This window comes from Grampus griseus (genome assembly GCF_964374135.1).
Source record: "Grampus griseus genome assembly, chromosome: 1".
NCBI lineage: Eukaryota > Metazoa > Chordata > Mammalia > Artiodactyla > Delphinidae > Grampus > Grampus griseus.
Genome location: NC_139017.1, coordinates 67,796,003 through 67,818,942, shown reverse-complemented (window position 1 = coordinate 67,818,942; position 22,940 = coordinate 67,796,003). Strand labels below are relative to the sequence as shown.

Sequence of the window (22,940 nt, the reverse complement as noted above, 5' to 3'; positions counted from 1 at the left end):
CCCACATTCCCAGGAAACCTAATAAGTATGTTCCTCACAGAGGCTAGAACAGGCAAAACACTGAGAAGGAGACCAGAACTTGGTGGGGGAGGAGTTTGAGAGCTGGAACCCCAGGAGGTTTGGCAAGGATGTGGAAGCGACAGTTAGAGACAGCACAAATTACCTCCCAGCCACGTAGGCACACAGGAGGCAGTGGTCCCAGGTGTTGCCCTTTGTATCTCCATGTTCCAGTTTGTCTAGGCTAATGGAGCAGGCATTGTCCGACAAATTTGGGGCAACTTTAGGAATCCACTTTGGCAATCATATCAAATATTTATTCCAACAAGAAAACATTTCATAATACATTTTGCCCATTTTTTGATGGGAAGAATGCATGTGTATATGTATGTTAAAAAACAACTAGAGGATATAAAATAAAATATTATTGTTGTTTAAAAAAGTTTATTTAAAAATCCTTGTAAACATCTCAATTCTTTCACTCATCCTATATAACCAGAACTTCTGTCCTGTTTAATATTTTGGTTACTGATGAGGATAATTTCTTGAAGTTCCACTCTTGAGTTAGAAGAGTTTATCTGAGATCCATAGGAGACCAAGAACAGTGGTTACCGTGATCACTAGCCAAGTGGCAGTCCAAGCTACTCCAGAGGATGGGGCTGAAAGAACAAGAAAACACAAAACATTTAAGTGTCTTGATTAATGTGTTGAGAAGGGGCAGGGGTACTGGACATTGGCATGGGAGCTTATAGAGCAGGGGAATTGTTTCCTCCCTCAATCCAGACCCAATGTGCCTGGGACATCCTTTTACCAGATTGAGCAAAGCTCAAAGTCCCAGATGTAAAGTATAAAGAGTACAGAAATCCCTTAAATATCACTGACTTAGCTGAGTCCTGTACTTGAAGGTTACCTTGGCACCTCTGTGGACCTGGGAAAGAATCACTCTCCTACACTGGGCAGCAATTAAGTAGGGCAGAGCTTCAGGTGCAGTTGATAATATGATGCTATGCGTTAACTTTAGGGAAGGAAGTATTAGTTCCCTTCCCTGTTTCTCTACACTACTAACCATCAGTACCAAATAGGAGGAAAAAAGGGGTAGGAAAAAAAAAAAGAAAGGGAAATAAAGAGATACAGAAGGGGAAGGCAGGATACTGATAAATTAGGGAAGAAGAATTAGGGATACTTTTCTAGGATAATTTGGATAGCTAAAAAGTGACAAGATGGGACTTCCCTGGTGGTGCAGTGGTTGAGAGTCCGCCTGCCAATGCAGGGGACATGGGTTCGTGCCCCGGTCCGGGAAGATCCCACATGCCGCGGAGCGGCTGGGCGCGTGAGCCATGGCCACTGAGCCTGCGCGCCCAGAGCCTGTGCTCCGCAATGGGAGAGGCCACAACAGTGAGAGGCCCGCATAACACACACACACACAAAAAAAAGTGACAAGATGGGCTTAGCCCTTCAAAAAATAGATGTATTATTGCTTTCATCCTCTCTGTGAATGAGCAGCCACTTTCATTCTATAAAGGACAGGGATTGTTTCTCTTCCTTTTTCTGGATCTCAGGATATGGTGGTGATATAAAGGTGGTGTTAGGACCACCCAGCCAACTGGTGGTCTTATGGTCAGACAGCAAAGTGTCATACTGGGTCTATGGTGGCAGAAAAGCAGGGCATATCAGTAAAGACTAGAAGAGACATGACCAGTTAGTTGGGAAGAATACTGAACATACAGTTTCCATAGCTCACGTGTGGGAGCAGAGGTAAAGAAATCAGCACAGGTGGGCAGAGTAGATTGGGTCCAAGAAGACCATGAAAGAGCCATGTCTCCAGGGGCCATGATCCCTGATGATTGGGTATGACAGGAATCTCAGGTAAATGTTGGTACCACAGGTATGAGTTATTCTGGAGGGATTTGTACACCAGGGCTTGGGGATATGATTTCAGGCCTGTGGAGAGCACAGGGCCTGAAATGCTGAAGATGGTGATCCAAATTTATTAAGTGGTTGCCAAATCCCTAGTGTCTCTAGAATTAAAAGGATTGGGCCTAAGTTAACTACCATTCATTGAGGACTTGTTAGATACTGTGCTAGGTAGTTATCTGTATTGCCTCATTTAATCCTTATAACAGTATGAGATAAGAACTATTGTTTTGTCTTATTTAAGAAGGACATGACTTCATACAGAGTGAAGTAAGTCAGAAAGAGAAAAACAAACCCCCTAGGCTAATGCATATATACGGAATCTAGATAAATGGTACTGATGAACCTACTGGCAGGGCAGGAATAGAGATGCAGACGTAGAGAAAGGACTTGAGGACACAGTGGGGGAAGGGGAGGCTGGGATGAAGTGAGATAGTAGCACTGACAGGTATACACTACCAAATGTAAAATAGATAGCTAGTGGGAAGATGATGCGTAGCACAGGGAGATCAGCTCGGTGCTCTGTGACCACCTAGAGGGGTGGGATACGGAGGGTGGGAGGGAGGCTCAAGAAGGAGGGGATATGGGAATACATGTATACATACAGTGATTCACTTTGTTGTACAGTAGAAACTAACACAACATCATAAAGCAATTATACTCCAATAAATATGAAAAAAAAAAGAGAAGGACATGATTTGGAGAAGCTAAGTAACTTGTTTAGCTAGTAAGTGACAGTCCCAGGATTAATCCCAGGTGTAACTGACTCCAAAACCTATACTCATAGCTACCCCACTATGGGACCTGTGTAGGCTTGAGAGAGAACGAGGAGTGATGCTCTAATGAGTGGATCCTCCCAGGAGACAGAGAAATCTGAAACACGAAACCCAGAGTTTGCTTTTCCAGCTTCATCAAGGAGCATACACCTGGGGAAGAACAGAAAGTCTCTACCTTAGGATCAGGTTCTCCTGTTCACCACTTGTTCTCACTCATGCTCATCCAGTTGGCCCTTTTTTCCTTCGCTGCCCACCAGAAATGCCTCTGTGTTGCGGCCCAACAGTGTCTGGACTGTTCCCCTACTTGCCCTTTTTCTCCCTGCTCACCCTGAAATCTCAGATTATCCTGCAAGGACACTGGCCTCAGATTCCAGGATGATGCACTGTTAGAGCACGGCAGGAGAAGGGGAAATCAGAGCCCCTGTGCCAACTGCCCTTTGCAGATGAGGACCCTGAGCTCCACAAAGCCGAGGTGAGCTGCTGAGAGGCGGTGAACCCTCTCAGCAAGGCAGTGAAACCTTAGAGAACCCAAGTCTTCCATGCCTTTAGGATTCTCCACTAATTTCTGTGCCAGGAGGCTGAATAAGTTCTCCACGCTTTTCTTCCTTCAAGAGAAAACTAGTTACCCTGTGCCCACCTCAGCTCCCTTGGCAGTATCTCTTACCCAGTACACAGGGTGAAGTGAAGTTGACTGTGTAATTTTGGCTGCTCACAGGATTGCTGACTTGGCAGGTATAAGAACTGGAGTAGTTTTGTGGTGTATGAGTCACTTCAAGCACACTGCTCTGGAACTCTTTTGGAAAGGACTCTGCATACCAGGTGTAGTTTACAGACTGGTCCTGGATCACACAGGACAAGGTCAGGTTACACTTGTTCCCTTCCTGTGTCTTCTTGACTTCTATGACAGGCTTTGGTACAGGGTCTAAAAATGAATATGTTAAGATGAGACAATGGGTTTATGCATTTATGAAGCATTTATGCTGGGAGGGTTTCGCCAACAAAGTACAAAGGGAGCCCCAGAGGGCTACAGGAGCAGTCATGGAGAAGAGGCCCCTGCAGAGGGAGCCAGTGAGCAGTTTTGACCTCTGGAGGCTTCAGACTGAAAGAGCTACTCCTTGGAGTGAAGCTAAGCTGGATCCAGAAGGGGGAGCCATGCACCCAGAAACAAAAATGGGGTTATGACCATCTGTGGGCCAGAAAGAACAACAGAGGTTTAGCATAGATATCAGCGGGGTTGGACTTGATATCCCAACTGTCTGAGCTGCTCAGGGCCCCTTCTCTAACAATGGTCCACACTTGGCACCTTGGTCTATCAGTCCTTCAAGAGTTCTTGGGCTCAGATTCAGCAAGAGTCCTGGGGTAAGGGGTACCACCCTATACCTTTCCTGGATGCTGGCAGAACTACAGAGAAGAACCTCATGGAATTCCCAGCAAAAGTCAGTAGTGATGAACAGCACTGCATCAGTTAACTTTGGTATCTCAGTGCCAGCCACAGAGCAGGTATTCTATAAGTATCTGATGAAAGGGATAGGTGGATGGATGGATGGATGGATGGATGGATGGATGGATGAATCAGTTATGCAATAGAAAAGACAAAACACTTGCTTTACAGTGAGACCAGCCTGGGTCCTGGACTTGGTCCTGCTAGAGTGACATTAGGCAAGATAATTGATCCCTTGAACTTCTTTCTTGCATGTAGGATGACTCATGTTAGTAATATACAATGCCATCATCCATGAGAAAGTGCTTTTGCAGGGTGTAAGCGTTACATGCATGTTGGAGGTCACAGCATCTTCACTGATGTCATCCTGCAGCCAGATTTGTTGAGAGGTAATCCCATCATCTGCTCCTTCCTTGACTAGGACTGCTTTACCTGAAATCCTCTGGGGTCTTTTCCTTCTGGTCAAGCGTAAAACACAGAATCAATACAGCTCAGATGTCATAGGATTAAAATGTGGCAGAGAATTGACCCAATCAGTGCTGGCCTCTGGATCATATGTCTGTGAGGGGCAGTGGAGGCTCTGCCATCTGACCTCCTGAACTCTAGATCCATCTCCTCCGTGAAACCCTATCAGATTGCTGGACTCCTCCTGCATACTTTACATGAGCAATCTTCATACTGTCTTCCATCATTTCCTGTGGTCTGGACTCAAGTCTTGCATACCTTCCTCATTTCCCATGGTGAGCAGCACAACCCTGAGCACATTGTGGACAGAGCGAGCTAGGGCAGACTGGCTCCAAGGTGCCCCCTTTGAGCTGTCAGAAATTCCTGGGCTGGACTGAAGGATAATTCTTCTGCTAATTGCACCCTCAGGGTCTTATCCCTAGGCAAGTGTGCTAAAGCCAAGCCAGCTTGTGGATTTTAAGATATTCAGAAATTTTGCAAGCTGGTTGTGAAACCATTAGCAGTTTGGAGGTGGCTGTGGTGGGAGTATTTACCACAGAATTTGGTAAATGATACAAATTTGGGATTTTTTTTAAAACCACTGTAAGAGCCTTTGAATCTTTCCTGTTCCCAGTACGTCTTGAACTTTCAGGCCGTATGACATGGAGGAAGTAAGTGAGAAGGGGATTTTAGCCTCTTAGACCATTCTTTCTTCCCTTCAGCCCTTCTTGACTCTTCTAAACTCCTTGCATTGCTTTAAATAGTCCTAGTTTTCTTTTTTTTAAGAAATTCTTTTTTGCTAAAGGTACATCAAATTGGTCTCCATCGCTTGCCATCAACAGAATCTTACCTAATGGGGCAGAGATGGCAAGATCTTTCTCCAAGTTCACACAACTAGTAAGTTACTGACCAGGGTTTTAAACCCAGGTCTGTCTGACTCCAAGTATAATGTTCTAGCCCTTACTTCACTTATACTCGTTAGGCTGGCACTAGGAGTGGAAGTTTTTTTCCCACCCATTCAGTAAGGTAAAAACACTCTTGAATGGCTCTTGCCCAATCCTTTATCTCTTCTATCTTTTTCCTTATGTTTGATGAAGTCTTTGTTCAGTTATGTTATTAAGAAGAGCTCAGAACTGATTTGGGTTGATCACAGGAGAGCATGAAGAGAATAGAGAGGAAACCATCCTTACTGTTTTCTTTATCTTCAAATCTTAGACTCCTTAATGTCAGAAGAGGTTTTAAATGTCCCAGAGTAATCTACTTCGAGTCTGGCTGGCCCAGCCTCACTTCCAAGTGGAACTGGCTCCAGGAGAAATGAATTAAGCCTATCCTGAGGTTTTTCCCTCCCCCTCCCAGGGAGAGTCCCCTCCCAGTGGTCTGTCCAGGGCCCTGGAGTGGGGACTTGCCCTTTGGTTCCCCTAACTCACCAAGCACCTCCAGTGGGATCTTCCATTCGTCCTCGTACCCAGAGTCCTTCAGCATCCTCAGGAGGTAAGTGCTGCTGTCCTCCTTCTGGACGTTATTGATGTCCAGTGTGCCACTTTGACAATCAAGCCTGACCCTGTCCTTAAATTTAGTATTGAAGTATTTAAGCTGACCGGAATCACATTCTGCAATCTTCTGGTCAGTAGTATAAAGCCAGGTGGTGAGTGATTTGTTTTTCATCGGCAAACTGGAGATTGACAGACTCACGTTGCTGCCGGAGATGGCATATTTTGAATAATCTGTCAATGAGAGGCAGAGTGAGTGAGACCCATTTTAAAAAAAGGCAGAGCTGCACAGTGGCCCAGGCTTTGGCCTGGGCTGGTGGAACAAAGAAGAAGGAAGAGCCTTTTGCTTGGGAGCAGTGAGTATGATCTTTATCAGAGGGCCTGACTCCTGATCAGGAACTCAATGATAGTCAGAGCTTGAGAAGTGGGCATGAGAACAGGAGATGTGCTCATAATCCGTCTAATTCTGCCCTAGAGGATAAAGAAAAAGGACACTGAGCCAGCCCTTGCTCTCTCCCTTACTCTCCTAATAGGACATTTTCAAAGAAAATGATGACGAGTCACGTCTCCTCTCTGTGCTTGTGTTCCTTGTGTTTCAATTTAGTTCTCCAGCAGTAGGTAAGAAGTGAAGGAGAAACAAGGTTAGAAAGGAAAGGGAACCAGAGTTAGTCAGTGGCAAAGTATTATAGGAGAGTGAACGCATTTTATTAATAAAAATATTGTGCTATTTTTCTGACTTTCGTGATTTTTGTATTTGTCAGCTTTTAAAAAAACTTGTGATACACTGGGCTTTCTTTTCTCATCCTAACTACATTCATTTTTGTTCCTATTTGTATTTACAGTTCTGTTCTCTTTCTCATGAGGGCACTCCAAATTGTATAAGCCTCAGTTCTAAAAACCCTGGTTTCTTGAATGCAAGGAGAAAGAAAAGGTGATAGCCAGAAGACATAAGATGAAGGAAGGTCTGCTAACTCTCTCTGTGGAGGGAGGAAAACTAAGTGTAAATGTATAGGCTGAGAAAGAGCAGTAGAAAAAAGCTAATGGTAGAGGAAAGAAGAAATATGATCTATATCGCTCTTACCTCATATACTGTCACAAAAAACTTCATATCGTTTAACATCGTGTCTATACCTATTTACTTTCCACATGTCTATCGTTCCCGAAAACATTCTTTTCAATAAAGATTCAAAATGCCTGTGTCCCCAGGTCTTTCAAGTTCCTAGTCACTAATCCTTCCAACCATCCATCTATCCATTCAACAACCAGTTATGGAGCATTTAATTTTTGCCTGGCGCATTCACAAACACACACAGGCATTTATTTCCAGAGTGTTTCTGATTGATCCATTCCGTACTTTATAATCTCTGACAGCCTAGGTCAGTGTTTTTCAACCTTGGCATTATTGACTTTTTGGACCAGAGAATTCCTTGTTGTGAAGGGCTGTCCTTGTGCATTGTATGATATCTAGCAGCCTCCCTGGCCTCTGCCCACTAGATGCCAGTAGCATCATTCCAGTTGTGACCATCAAAAATATCTCCAGACAATGCCAAATGCCCCCTGGGAGGAAAAAATCTTCCTGCCTTCATTCTGGTTAAGAACTGCTGGCCTAGGTCATCCTTGGTAGACTCTCCAACAAGTCTCAGACATATGTTTAGGAAGATAGCACAAGCCACAATTAACCGCTTTATTTCTCAGTAAGAAGTCACAGCCAACCACCAGGATGGCTTTTTTTGAATCATTACACATAGGTGGTGAAGGAAGGAGGACGGAAAGCTACAATATCCTGTGCATGTCTATATCTTAGAACTCATATCATATTAAAGTGATCCATTTAATATCTATTACTTGCCTTTATCACCAGATCACATGCTTCCTAAGGACAAAAAATGAGTCTTATGAGTTTAACTCATTTTCCATTGTAGTATGATGGTTAAGATCATGGGCTCTGGGGACTTCCCTGGTGGTGCAATGGTTAGGAATCTGCCTGTCAATGCAGGGGTTCGAGCCCTGGTCCAGGAAGATCCCACATGCCGTGGAGCAACTAAGCCCATGAGCCGCAACTACGGAGCCTGTGCTCTAGAGCCCATGAGCCACAACTACTGAGCCTGCGTGCCACAACTACTGAAGCCCACGTGCCTAGAGCCCGTGCTCCACAACAAGAGAAGCCACTGAAATGAGAAGCCTGTACACTGCAACAAAGAGTAGCCCCAGCTCGCCACAACTAGAGAAAGCCTGCGTGAGCAACAAAGACCCAATACAGCCAAAACTAAATAAAGAAAGAAAAGAAAAAAAAAAGATCATGGGTTCTGGAATTAGATTATGCAAATCCTGGCCCACTTATTAGCTGTATAACCTTGAGCATTTTACCTAACATCTCTGCATTTGTTTTAGTATTTATCTTACAGAGTTTGTGAAGGTGAAGTTCATGTGTCAAGTTTACTGAGTTAAAGGATGCCCAGACAGCTGGTAAAACACTATTTCTGGATCATCTATAAGGGTTTTTCTGGAAGAGATTAGCATTTGAATCAGTAGACGGAGTAAGAAGATCACCCTCACCAATGTGTGTGAGCATCATCCAATCTACTGAGGGCCAGAATAGGACAAAAAGGCAGGAAAAAAAGGCAAATTTGCTTTCTACTTTGAGCTGGGATATCCATCTTCTCCTACCCTTGGACATCAGTGCTCCTGGTCCTTGGACCTTAGGACTTGAACTAGGAATTAGACCATTGGCTCCCCTGAAGACTCTCTGTGGAAGGATGAATGAAGATGAGTCCACTGAGAATGAAGAACACAGAACATATAGACTCAAATCATGAGTCTATATATTCTAAGGCCTGTGGATTTGTACTGGAACTACACCTGTAGCTTTCCTGGCCTCCATCTTGCAGGTGGCAGATCATGGGACTTCTCCAAAGAAGTACATAATATGGGTTATACTTCCATAACTGCATGGGCCTCATAATAAATCTCTTTCTATATATTTATATATATCCCATTGGTTCTTTTTACTCTAAAGAACCCTGACCCAGAGTTACACAAATAAATGCTTAGAATACAATTAAATTAACACAAATAATCAATACACATAAAGTACTTAGACTAATACTTGGAAGATTAGTAAGTATTCAATAAATGTCATGTATTGTTTTATTATTATTACCTACGTTAATTTTGTATCCATAACATCTAGTACTATGCATTAAGTACTGAGATGTTTAACAACTGCCTGCTGAACTTACTTTATTGTACCAAAACAGTGGTAAAATAAGGACTAGACTAATGATATATTTTTAAGGAATGAATGCCTATGTGTGAATCTGGAAGAGTGAAGAATGTTGAAGTAGGGGCCAAAAATCCAAAAACCTGTAGCAGCTCCTGAAGAAGCTTTCACTTGTAGGCTAGGTCTAAAAGTAAAAGACATCAGCATGCACAAAAGAAAAACAGAACCAGGTCTTTGGCTAGGACATGTGATGATAAGAAAGAGGCCCCAGCACCAGGGTAGGACCAGAAAACTTACCTGAAGCTTCCTTGGGGAAGGAGGAATGAAGATGAACACAATGAGGAATGAAGAATGGAGCATATAGACTCAAGTCATGATCCAGACCCAGGTATAATACACATCATTTCTCCTTGTGAGAATGGAGTCTGCTTTATAACAATGAGATCTTGTTTGTCCAGGGTATCCCCAACATGCTCAAAAAAACTTCAAACTACAGTGTAAGGGGGAGGGAGAAACTATAACAGACACATAGTCACTAAGATTGTGAGCTTCTCAAAGGCAAAGACCATGTCTTACTCAATCCCCACAATATTTGGCTCACATTTGTTGTTTAGTATAGAATGAAAGAATGAATGAATGAATGGCAGGGACAAAAATGCATACATAAGTGTTCCCAGTTGTCTCCTCATGACCTCCTACTAGTCACATTTTTCTTACTTTTACTCTCCCTTAGCTTTTTTTTTTTTTTTTTTTTTTTTTTTTTTTTGCTTACTTCTTAAGATTGGTTTGGACTGAAAAGGCAGAGAGGAAAGGAGAAGAAAAACAGGGGCCACTCAGGTTGGTTTAGGAAATAGGGGTGCTATAGTACTAAGACTCAAAGGAGTGAGAATCTCTGGGCAGCAGATGAATGGGATGGTTTGAGAAGACTGAAGAGGACAGGAGAGGATATGATAGGAAGTATCACTATAACTTATAAATTGGATTCCCTTTAACATCCTTTGAGAGACTTCAAGTAGAAATTTGAGTTACTATTTAATTACTTATGACCAATGAACTGTGTTTCTTAAGTATCATACTGTGCCCAAACTGGGCCAGTGAAGCAGCCCTGTCTTATGGTTGGGTCCTGAATAAAAGAATAAAAGATGACAATTATGACATAGACAGCAGAGGAGCAATGGAAAAGCTGCCCAGAAACTCTCAAAAGAAACAACATAAAAGAGTGTTGAGGAGACAAGAGAAGATGGGCGGAAGAATAGGATGCGGAGATCACCTTCCTCCCCACACATACATCAGAAATACATCTACACGTGGAACTGCTCCTATAGAACACCCACTGATCGCTGGCAGAAGACCTCAGACGTCCCAAAAGACAAGACACTCCCCACGTACCTGGGTAGGACAAAAGAAAAAACAGAGACAAAATAATAGGGACGGGACCTGCACCAGTGGGAGGGAGCTGTGAAGGAGGAAATGTTTCCACACACTAGGAGCCCCTTTGCGGGCGGAGACTGCGGGTGGCGGAGACGGGGAGCTTCGGGGCCGCGGAGGAGAGCGCAGCAACAGGGGTGCGGAGGGCAAAGCGGAGAGATTCCCGCATAGAGGATCGGTGCCAACCAGCGCTCACCACCCCGAGAGGCTTGTCTGCTCACCGCCGGGGCGGGCGGGGCTGGGAGCTGAGGCTCGGGCTTCGGTCGGATCCCAGGGAGAGGACTGGGGTTGGCAGCGTGAACACAGCCTGAAGGGGATAGTGCACCACGGCTAGCCGGGAGGGAGTCCGGGGAAAAGTCTGCACCTGCCGAAGAGGCAAGAGACTTTTTCCTGCCTCTTTGTTTCCTGGTGCGCGAGGAGAGGGGATTAAGAGCGCTGCTTAAAGGAGCTCCAGAGACGGGCGCGAGCTGCGGCTAAAAGCGCGGACCCCAGAGACGGGCAGGAGATGCTAAGGCTGCTGCTGCCGCCACCAAGACGCCTGTGTGCGAGCACAGGTCACTATCCACACCCCCCTTCCGGGGAGCCTGTGCAGCCCGCCACTGCCAGGGTCCCGGGATCCAGGGACAGCTCCCCCGGGAGAGCGCACAGCACGCCTCAGGCTGCTGCAACGTCACGCCGACCTCTGCCGCCGCAGGCCCGCCCCGCACTCCGTGACCCTCCCTACCTCCCGGCCTGAGTGAGCCAGAGCTTCCGAATCAGCGGCTCCTTTAACCCCGTCCTGTCTGAGCAAAGAACAGACGCCCTCCGACGACCTACATGCACAGGCGGGGCCAAATCCAAAACTGAGCCCCTGGGAGCTGTGAGAACAAAGAAGAGAAAGGGAAATCTCTCTCAGCAGCCTCAGAAGCAGCGGATTAAAGCTCCACAATCAACTTGATGTACCCTGCATCTGTGGAATACATGAATAGACAACGAATCATCCCAAATTAAGGAGCCGTGTGGATGAAAGGCTCTTGGTGCTGCAGCCAGGAGTTAGTGCTGTGCCTCTGAGGTGGGAGAGGCAACTTCAGGACACTGGTCCACAAGAGGCCTCCCAGCTGCACAGAGTATCAAACGGCGAAAATCTCCCAGAGATCTCCATCTCAACGCCAGCACCCAGCTTCACTCAACGACCAGCAAGCTACAGTGCTGGACATCCTATGCCAAACACCTAGCAAGACAGGAACACAACCCCACCCAATAGCAGACAGGCTGCCCCAAATCATAATAAGTCTACAGACACCCCAAAACACACACCAGACGTGGACCTGCCCACCAGAAAGACAAGATCCAGCCTCATCCACCAGAACACAGGCACTAGTACCCTCCATCAGGAAGCCTACACAACCCACTGAACCAACCTTAGCCACTGGGGACAGACACTAAAAACAACAGGAACTACAAACCTTCAGCCTGCAAAAAGGAGACCCCAAACACAGTAAGATAAGCAAAATGAAAAGACAGAAAAACACACAGCAGATGAAGGAGCAAGATAAAAACCCACCAGACCTAACAAATGAAGAGGAAATAGGCAGTCTACCTGAAAAAGAATTCAGAATAATGATAGTAAAGATGATACAAAATCTTGGAAATAGAATGAAGAAAATACAAGAAACAGTTAACAAGGACCTAGAAGAACTAAAGATGAAACAAACAATGATGAACAACACAATAAATGAAATGAAAAATACTCTAGATGGGATCAATAGCAGAATAACTGAGGCAGAAGAACTGATAAGTGACCTGGAAGATAAAATAGTGGAAATAACTACTGCAGAGCAGAATAAAGAAAAAAGAATGAAAGGACCTGAGGACAGACTCAGAGATCTCTGGGACAACATTAAATGCACCAACATTCGAATTATAGGGGTTCCAGAAGAAGAAGAGAAAAAGAAAGGGACTGAGAAAATATTTGAAGAGATTATAGTTGAAAACTTCCTTAATATGGGAAAGGAAATAGTTAATCAAGTCCAGGAAGCACAGAGAGTCCCATATGGGATAAATCCAAGGAGAAACATGCCAAGACACATATTAATCAAACTGTCAAAAATTAAATACAAAGAAAGCATATTAAAAGCAGCAAGGGAAAAACAACAAATAACACACAAGGGAATCCCCATAAGGTTAACAGCTGATCTTTCAGCAGAAACTCTGCAAGCCAGAAGGGAGTGGCAGGACATATTGAAAGTGTTGAAGGAGAAAACCTAGCAACCAAGATTACTCTACCCAGCAAGGATCTCATTCAGATTTGATGGAGAAATTAAAACCTTTACAGACAAGCAAAAGCTGAGAGAGTTCAGCACCACGAAACCAGCTATACAACAACTGCTAAAGGAACTTCTCTAGGCAAGAAACAAAAAAGAAGGAAAAGACCTACAATAACGAACCTAAAACAATTAAGAAAATGGGAATGGGAACATACATATCGATAATTACCTTAAATGTAAATGGATTAAATCCTCCCACCAAAAGACGCAGACTGGCTGAATGGATACAAAAACAAGACTAATATATAGGCTGTCTACAAGAGACCCACTTCAGACCTAGGGACACATACAGGCTGAACCTGAGGGGATGGAAAAAGATATTCCATGCAAATGGAAACCAAATGAAAGCTAGAGTAGCAATTCTCATATCAGACAAAATAGACTTTCAAATAAAGACTATTAGAAGAGACAAAGAAGGACACTACATAATGATCAAGGGATCAATCCAAGAAGATATAACAATTATAAATATTTATGCACCCAACATAGGAGCACCTCAATACATAAGACAAATACTAACAGCCATAAAAGGGGAAATCAACAGTAACACATTCATAGTAGGGGACTTTAACACCCCTCTTTCACCAATGGACAGATGATCCAAAATGAAACTAAATAAGGAAACACAAGCTTTAAATGATACATTAAACACGATGGACTTAATTGAATTTTATAGGACATTCCATCCAAAAACAACAGAATACACATTTTTCTCAAGTGCTCATGGAACATTCTCCAGGATAGATCATATCTTGGGTCACAAATCAAGCCTTGGTAAATTTAAGAAAATTGAAATTGTATCAAGTATCTTTTCTGACCACAACGCTTTGAGACTAGATGTCAATTACAGGAAAAGATCTGTAAAACATACAAACACACGGAGGCTAAACAATACACTACTTAATAACAAAGTGATCACTGAAGAAATCAAAGAGGAAATCAAAAATACCTAGAAACAAATGACAATGGAGACACGACGACTCAAAATCTATGGGATGCAGCAAAAGTAGTTCTAAGAGGGAAGTTTATAGCAATACAATCCTACCTTAAGAAACAGGAAACATCTCGAATAAACAACCTAACCTTGCACCTAAATCAATTAGAGAAAGAAGAACAAAAAAAACCCTAAGTTAGCAGAAGGAAAGAAATCATAAAAATCAGATCAGAAATAAATGAAAAAGAAATGAAGGAAACGATAGCAAAGATCAATAAAACTAAAAGCTGGTTCTTTGAAAGGATAAACAAAATTGATAAACCATTAGCCAGACTCATCAAGAAAAAAAGGGAGAAGACTCAAATCAATAGAATTAGAAATGAAAAAGGAGAAGTAACAACTGACACTGCAGAGATAAAAAAGATCATAAGAGATTACTACAAGCAACTCTATGCCAATAAAATGGACAATCTGGAAGAAATGGACAAATTCTTAGAAATGCACAACCTGCCAAGACTGAATCAGGAAGAAATAGAAAATATGAACAGACCAATCACAAGCACTGAAATTGAAACTCTGATTAAAAATCTTCCAACAAGCAAAAGCCCACGACCAGATGGCTTCACAGGCGAATTCTATCAAACATTTAGAGAAGAGCTAACACCTATCCTTCTCAAATTCTTCCAAAATATAGCAGAGGGAGGAACACCCCCAAATTCCTTCTATGAGGCCACCATCACCTTGATACCAAAACCAGACAAGGATGTCACAAAGAAAGAAAACTACAGGCCAATATCACTGATGAACATAGATGCAAAAATCCTCAACAAAATACTAGCAAACAGAATCCAACAGCACATTAAAAGGATCATACATCTTGATCAAGTGGGGTTTATTCCAGGAATGCAAGGATTCTTCAATATACGCAAATCAATCAATGTGATACACCATATTAACAAATTGAAGGAGAAAAACCATATGATCATCTCAACAGATGCAGAGAAAGCTTCAACACCCATTTATGATAAAAACCCTGCAGGAAGTAGACATAGAGGGAACTTTCCTCAACATAATAAAGGCCATATATGACAAGCCAACAGCAAACATCATCCTCAATGGTGAAAAACTGAAAGCATTTCCACTAAGATCAGGAACAAGACAAGGTTGCCCACTCTCACCACTTTTATTCAACATAGTTTTGAAAGTTTTAGCCACAGCAATAAGAGAAGAAAAGGAAATAAAAGGAATCCAAATCGGAAAAGATGAAGTAAAGCTGTCACTGTTTGCAGATGACATGATACTATACATAGAGAATCCTAAAGATGCTACCAGAAAACTACTAAAGCTAATCAATGAATTTGGTAAAGTAGCAGGGTACAAAATTAATGCACAGAAATCTCTGGCATTCCTATATACTAATGATGAAAAATCTGAAAGTTAAATCAAGAAAACACTCCCATTACCATTGCAACAAAAAGAATAAAATATCTAGGAATAAACCTACCTAAGGAGACAAAAGACCTGTATGCAGAAAATGATAAGACACTGATGAAAGAAATTAAAGATGATACCAATAGGTGGAGAGATATACCATGTTCTTGGATTGGAAGAATCAACATTGTGAAAATGACTCTACTACCCAAAGCAATCTATAGATTCAATGCAATCCCTATCAAACTACCACTGGCATTTTTCACAGAACTAGAACAAAAAATTTCACAATTTGTATGGAAACACAAAAGACCCCAAATAGCCAAAGCAATCTTGAGAACGAAAAAAGGAGCTGGAGGAATCAGGCTCCCTGACTTCAGACTATACTACAAAGCTACAGTAATCAAGACAGTATGGTACTGGCACAAAAACAGAAAGATAGATCAATGGAACAGGATAGAAAGCCCAGAGATAAACCCACACACATATGGACACCTTATCTTTGATAAAGGTGGCAGGAATGTACAGTGGAGAAAGGACAGCCTCTTCAATAAGTGGTGCTGGGAAAACTGGACAAGTACATGTAAAAGTATGAGATTAGATCACTCCCTAACACCATACACAAAAATAAGCTCAAAATGGATTAAAGACCTAAATGTAAGGCCAGAAACTATCAAACTCTTAGAGGAAAACATAGGCAGAACATTCTGTGACATAAATCACAGCAAGATCCTTTCTCACCCACCTCCTAGAGAAATGGAAATAAAAACAAAAATAAACTAATGGGATGTAATGAAACTTCAAAGCTTTTGCACAACAAAGGAAAACATAAACAAGACGAAAAGACACCCCTCAGAATGGGAGAAAATGTTTGTAAATGAAGCAACTGACAAAGGGTTAATCTCCAAAATTTACAAGCTGCTCATGCAGCTCAATAACAAAAAAACAAACAAACCAATCCAAAAATAGGCAGAAGACCTAAATAGACATTTCTCCAAAGAAGATATACAGACTGCCAACAAACACATGAAAGAATGCTCAACATCATTAATCATTAGAGAAATGCAAATCAAAACTACAATGAGATATCATCTCACACCAGTCAGAATGGCCATCATCAAAAAATCTAGAAACAATAAATGCTGGAGAGGGTGTGGAGAATAGGGAACACTCTTGCACTGCTGGTGGGAATGTGAATTGGTTCAGCCACTGTGGAGAACAGTATGGAGGTTCCTTAAAAAACTACAAATAGAACTACCATATGACCCAGCAATCCCACTACTGGGCATATACCCTGAGAAAACCAAAATTCAAAAAGAGTCATGTACCAAAATGTTCATTGCAGCTCTATTTACAATAGCCCAGAGATGGAAACAACCTAAGTGCCCATCATCAGATGAATGGATAAAGAAGATGTGGCACATATATACAATGGAATATTACTCAGCCATAAAAAGAAACGAAATTGAGCTATTTGTAATGAGGTGGATAGACCTAGAGTTTGTCATACAGAGTGAAGTAAGTCAGAAAGAAAAAGACAAATACCGTAAGCTAACACATATATATGGAATTTAAGAAAAAAAATGTTATGAAAAACCTAGGGGTAAGACAGGAATAAAGACGCAGACCTACTGGAGAACGGACTTGAGGATATGGGGGGGGAAGGGTGAGCTGTGACAGGGCGAGAGAGAGTCATGGACATATACACACTAACAAACGTAGTAAGGTAGATAGCTAGTGGGAAGCAGCCGCATGGCACAGGGATATTGGCTCGGTGCTTTGTGACCGCCTGGAGGGGTGAGATAGGGAGGGTGGGAGGGAGGAAGATGCAAGAGGGAAGACATATGGGAACATATGTATATGTATAACTGATTCACTTTGTTACAAAGCAGAAACTAACACACCATTGTAAAGCGATTATACCCCAATAAAGATGTTAAAAAAAAAAAAGAAGATGTGGCACATATATACAATGGAATATTACTCAGCCATAAAAAGAAACAAAATTAAGTTATTTGTAGTGAAGTGGTTGGAACTAGAGTCTGTCATACAGAGTGAAGTAAGTCAGAAAGAGAAAAACAAATACCATATGCTAACACATATATATGGAATCTAAGAAGAAAAAAAAGTGTCATGAAGAACCTAGGGGTTAAGACAGGAATAAAGACACAGACCTACTAGAGAATGGACTTGAGGATATGGGGAGGGGGAAGGGTAAGCTGTGACAAAGTGAGAGAGTGACATGGACATATATACACGTATAATAGATATATAAACGTAAAATAGATAGCTAGTGGGAAGTAGCCGCATAACACAGGGAGATCAGGTAGGTGGTTTGTGACCACCTAGAGGGGTGGGATAGGGAGGGTGGGGGGGAGGGAGATGCAAGAGGGAAGACATATGGGAACATATGTATATGTATAACTGATTCACTTTGCTATAAAGCAGAAACTAACATACCATTGTAAAGCAATTATACTCCAATAAAGATATTAAAAAAAAAGTGTTGAGTAGAGCATTCATGGTTTCAGTATCAAGAAATCAATAAAAAGCAGCTAAGGGAAACCTTGAAATATAAACCCAGCAGCCTCTCATGGGCTGAGACTAATGCTTTAGAATAGCAATGGAAAAGTGAGTTTGGGGAAAAGAATCTGAAAAAGAATGAATATATGTTTACGTATAAAACTAACACAATATTGTAAATCTACTACACTCCAATATAAAATAAAAATTAATTTAATAAAAGAAAAGTGAGTTTTGCTATGAAATATCTAATGAAAGGGTGGGCTTAAAAAGCAACATGAACCTAAAGATAGAAACAGTAGAAAGAATGCTTGATTAACCATAAAAAAAGGGAAAAAAATATTCTAGTCTTCTGGAAGGATTCTTTAATCCAATCACAAGTTGAAGAAAGATGCATTAATATTACTAATATAGATTGCAAAAATTAATGTACAGCCATTATATAATTTGGGATAACAAGGTGGTGGTTTAGTCTGTTACAGAGGATTGTCTAATAAATTCAGAAAGATAGATTCACTTATAGTTTTCTTATATATAATATATTTATGTATTTTTTCAAATTTTAAAGTAAATTGAAAAAAATCTTGATTTGCCTTCCTAACAATTCCATGTTTTAGAAGTAGAAAACTACCTTAAGAAAAGTACTATTTTGATTTAATTCTATCGAGAAGAAGTAGTTGGTTATGTGTGTGGATGCTTAGGATAAAGTAACTGTGTTTTCCTGTAGTTTATAACAGAAAATGAAGCAGATCTTTCCTGTGCTTACCCATGTTTCTTGTCTGTAGAGAAGAAAAACTAAAATGGGGTGGGGGGAATTCAGATCAAAGGAAGTTGTAATTTCATAGAAAAAGTGTCTACCCAGGAAGGAGAAAGAGGTCCTAAAGGGGAAATTCTGATTACTCTAAAAACAAGTCATGTGATTTCTAGTAAAACTTTGAAGAACTGAAAGAGGTGAGTTTTAAAGATATTGATATAGAGTTACCTGGAGCTCTCTAATGAGATCAACTATTTAACAAACCTGTACAAACCTTTCAAGGAAGTAATTTGTCAATAGATATCAAGACTCCAGATGTGTGTCATGGGGGACAAGATGAACAGAGAGGGTTCCATTTCCTGAGATGGGAAGTCTAATGAGTTTAATCGGCCAGATTGCAATGACTAACTGGAAGGTGAGGAAGTCCCAGTGTTGTGGTGGCTTGTTATGCAGCAGTAGATAGCTGGAACAAAGATGGAGAGTTAGATTTTGGAAATGTGTTTGGAGAGTCTGGAGATGTTTAAAAAGCAGTTAGAAATTCAGGTCTGTGGCTCAGGAGAGAGTGCGGGGCTTTAGAGTTTCCTTATGTTCTTCTCAGCTCTTATCTACCTCAAATTGTATGTGGTCACAATCACAGAGCAATTTCACATTCTTTATTTCTTTTGATCTTAACAATAACCCCTTGAAAAAATGGTGAGCATATTGTTATATCCATAACAGAGTGGAGAAAATTGAGGCTCAGGAAGCTTTCACAATTTATAGAAAGTCCCATGGCATGGAACTCAGAACATAGATCTTCTGATTCCCAGTTCAAGCTGTTTCCACCACACTCTGTTGTACTGAAGGGAGACAGGGAAGATGCCTACTAGTGATGAGGGGGCCCTGAGGTCAGAGAGCTGAGAAACTCAAGTCTGAGGAGGAATTAAGGAGAAGATTTAAAATTACTTCTTAAATTTCTTCACAAGAGCATCCCTTACTGGGGAGGAGAGAATTACTATACCCCTAGGAAGATCTGGACAGATAACCTGAAAGGAAGTTCTTTGATGTCATTCATTCATAGGATTAACAATTATTTATTGAGCCCATGCCATGTTCTAGGCACTGTGCCATGTTCAGCACTGGACAAGGTCCCTGTCCTCACGGGGCTCAAGGAAACAGACAGTCAAGCAGTTCACCAACCATAACTTGGAGTCTGAGGTTTCCAGGAGGAAGTCACATGAAAATGGAATGCTAAGGGAGGAGCTGAAGAGAAGAGAGTGAAGGAAATTTTAGGCAGGAGGAAAGGCATTTGTATAGACCTAGAGGTAAGAGAGACAGAACCTCCTTCAAGGCAAACAGCAAAGTTAAATTTAGATGAAATGTGGTTATGGGGTGAGGGAGTCATAAATTGGGGTTAAAAGGACCATCTGTAGGCATAATCGAGGCATAAAAAGATTTAGACACATTGACCTAAGTCTAGAAAAGTCCTGAAATATTCCAGTTTTCTTGGCATCTCTATCTTTCCCAACAATTGGATGAATAATTCATGCCAGCCCCCACTCCCAAGATCATATCAGTGCCCTATGAGTAAACTCAGTCCCATGGAGCCCACACAGCCATGAGTACCCTGAATATATCATGTATCTAGGCTTACACAGCCTAAAGGAGCAGAATTTGCCACCCTAATATATGTTTCTTTGGCATATTAATTGTTTTAAGCTGGTTATTTTCTAAAGAAAGAGAAACATTCTGAAAATCATGTAGGAGTTACGCTTTTGTAAGAAACATTTATATTTGTAAGGGAAATTTTCATTTGTAAGAGTGTCTCCCTCTCTGTACCGGAAGAGGACAGAGAGGGAGACCAAGTCTCTAGAAACTCTTATCAACGGAGAAGGCATTAACTTAAGTCTGCCTAACAACCTTACCCTTGTTTACTGTGCTTTTCCTGATAACCTCCCAGAACTGCCACCCTTAACATCCTCTTGTCTTTAGCTGAGGATGGTATTTAAAGTGAGGGCTTCAGCCATTATGGCAAGTTATTCAGGTTTTCTGGGTTTCTCCCATGTATGCAATATTAAACTCTGATTTTCTCTTGTTAATATGTCTCATGTCAATTTAATTCTTAGACCAGTCAGAAGAATCTAGAAGGGTAGAGAAAAATTTCTTCCTCTCCTAAACTTGTCATAAACCAGATCCAATGTATTACCACCCTGAGAGGCCTTGCATGAGTGGCCAACAGGGTTTCCTTCAAGCATTGCTATCTCATCTCCCTAAAAGTTACATACTGTCATAATTCTATGATGTTATATTTGTTTCCCATACGAACATTCACTTTTACTCATTTTTTTCCATTGTGGTGAGCATTAAAGCCCCTTAAATGAAAAAGACCTGAGTATTTATTAGGAGGAATAGTGAGAAAGACAATAGCTTAGCTCTCAATTCTCAGACAGGTACTGGAGGGCTGGGCAGCTGTAACAGGGAAAGGAAAGTTAGCACAGGAGGGGACCAGAACAAGCCCATGGCAGAAGAATGAACCTGAACTCTTAATCAGATGTTTGGGGGTTCCTCTGGTACTGAGTCCTCTGCTCAGACTCTCACTCAGAGACCCTAGACAAGTTTCCTTTCCCACAGTTTTGATCTCTCTCTGGGACAATGACAACATCATTTACCTTTGCTCATGACACAATTCCTTGCATAGACAAAGGTCTCAAAGAATGCCTCAAGGGGCACAACACACCTGAGCATAAAATGTGGCAGCTATCAGAGTAGCTTCCTGTTATTCACAATGCAAGGAGACTTTACAGAGGACAAACCACAGCACTAAATATGAGGGGCCTACTTTCTCATCTCACCAAGGTCCTAATTTTGTCACATCCCCTTGGGGAAATAGATGGAGTCTGATTCTCCAGGCTAAGGAAGGCTCCCCAACTCACCACAGCCCTGTTACTAGGATGAAAATACCTGCTGCCTGGAGCCCCTACTCCACTTCCAGGTTGAGCCACACCCCATATTCCCTTTTCCGTCTGACAGGGCTTTCAGCGCACAATTAGAGGCAGACAATTTGTGGAAATTACCTTGTATGCTGGTTGCCAAGAACAAATGAGGCAGCAGTAGAAGTTGCAGAGCCAGAGGCAGTTCCCACCTTCTGGAGCACATGCTACTCTCCAGAACTTCCCAGGAACTCTAGAGACAGGCCAGAACCAAAGGGCTCTCTTGAATTCGTGTCTTAAGGTTAGAGAAAAATAGCACTGAGCTCTTCTCTCCATTCAGCAACTCGTGGGTGGGGCCTAGGCACCAGAAACAGGAAGTCCCATTGCTTTTTTTTAATTTTTTTTTAATGCGAGCACAACAGGAACGAAACATTTTGTTTGAATGTGTGTTAGTTTTTTTTCTGGTGAGAGGATCCATAGCTTCTACTTGTTTTCAGAGGTGTCAGTGCTCAGAAAAGATTAAAGACCCCTGATAGAGAATATCTGCTTTTGGTTTCCCAGTTAGGAATCACCCTGATTAATCCAGAAGCTAAAATTTGCTGGTACCCACCCAAGGCGATTTCTGACCTGAGCCAACTTTAAATCATGTGAGGAGTAGATCATGTGTGGGTAGGTTGAGAGCACAAAGTGTGGGAACTCAGACCTACACAGTTTAAATACTGGTCTCCCACCCCCAGGCTCTTCCTCCCTTATGACAAATTCACTGTATGAACCTTTACATTGGCCTATCCACTGAACATTAGTAGAAAAGCAAGGTTATTTGACCCAAATGAATGGATTCCACACCCTTGTGGTCTAAGAAATTTCAGGTCCATCCCTCTTGTATCTAAATGAATTATTTCCCCACCCAGGACAATTTGGAGACCCATAAAGTAGCCACAGTCCCTGATACAGCATATTAGTAGCTATTTCCAATTGGGGACATTTCTGATTCTCAACATGGAGATGACAATAAAAACACTGCTCTCCTCAATCTCTGAACTCTTGTCTTGGAAGTAGTTACCCTCCCCAAAGGATCAGCATGGGGAAATGGAGTCGGCTAAATACCAGAAATTGTATATGACACTTGATCATATTGGAGCCCTGTGAGCCCTGTTTATTTTACTACCTGCATTTCCGAACTGAAACTCAGGGTCAGACTTGCCTGAGGTCATGCTTCAGCTCCAGTCAACCCCAGTTTTCACTCAGCTCTTCCCCCAATGTGGACTACAGTAAATACTTGGACTAGAAGATAAGATGAGACAGGAGTAGAATGAGCAAGGTTGAAGTGGAGTTAACTAAGAAAAACTTTAAAGTGAACCATGAAAAAGAAG

General features: G+C 41.9%; 1 protein-coding gene across 1 annotated transcript; it reads right to left on the bottom strand.

Moving 5' to 3' along the window:
• Positions 1-301: 301 nt before the first annotated feature.
• CD48 (CD48 molecule) lies at positions 302-21,903 on the bottom strand. Its single transcript, XM_082677954.1, has 4 exons — positions 21,712-21,903; positions 6,000-6,296; positions 3,352-3,609; positions 302-656 (listed from the first exon to the last, which is right to left on the bottom strand). The coding sequence occupies exons 1-4, from the start codon at positions 21,791-21,793 to the stop codon at positions 562-564; spliced, it is 732 nt and encodes a 243-aa protein (XP_082534080.1). The 5' UTR covers positions 21,794-21,903; the 3' UTR covers positions 302-561.
• Positions 21,904-22,940: the final 1,037 nt, after the last annotated feature.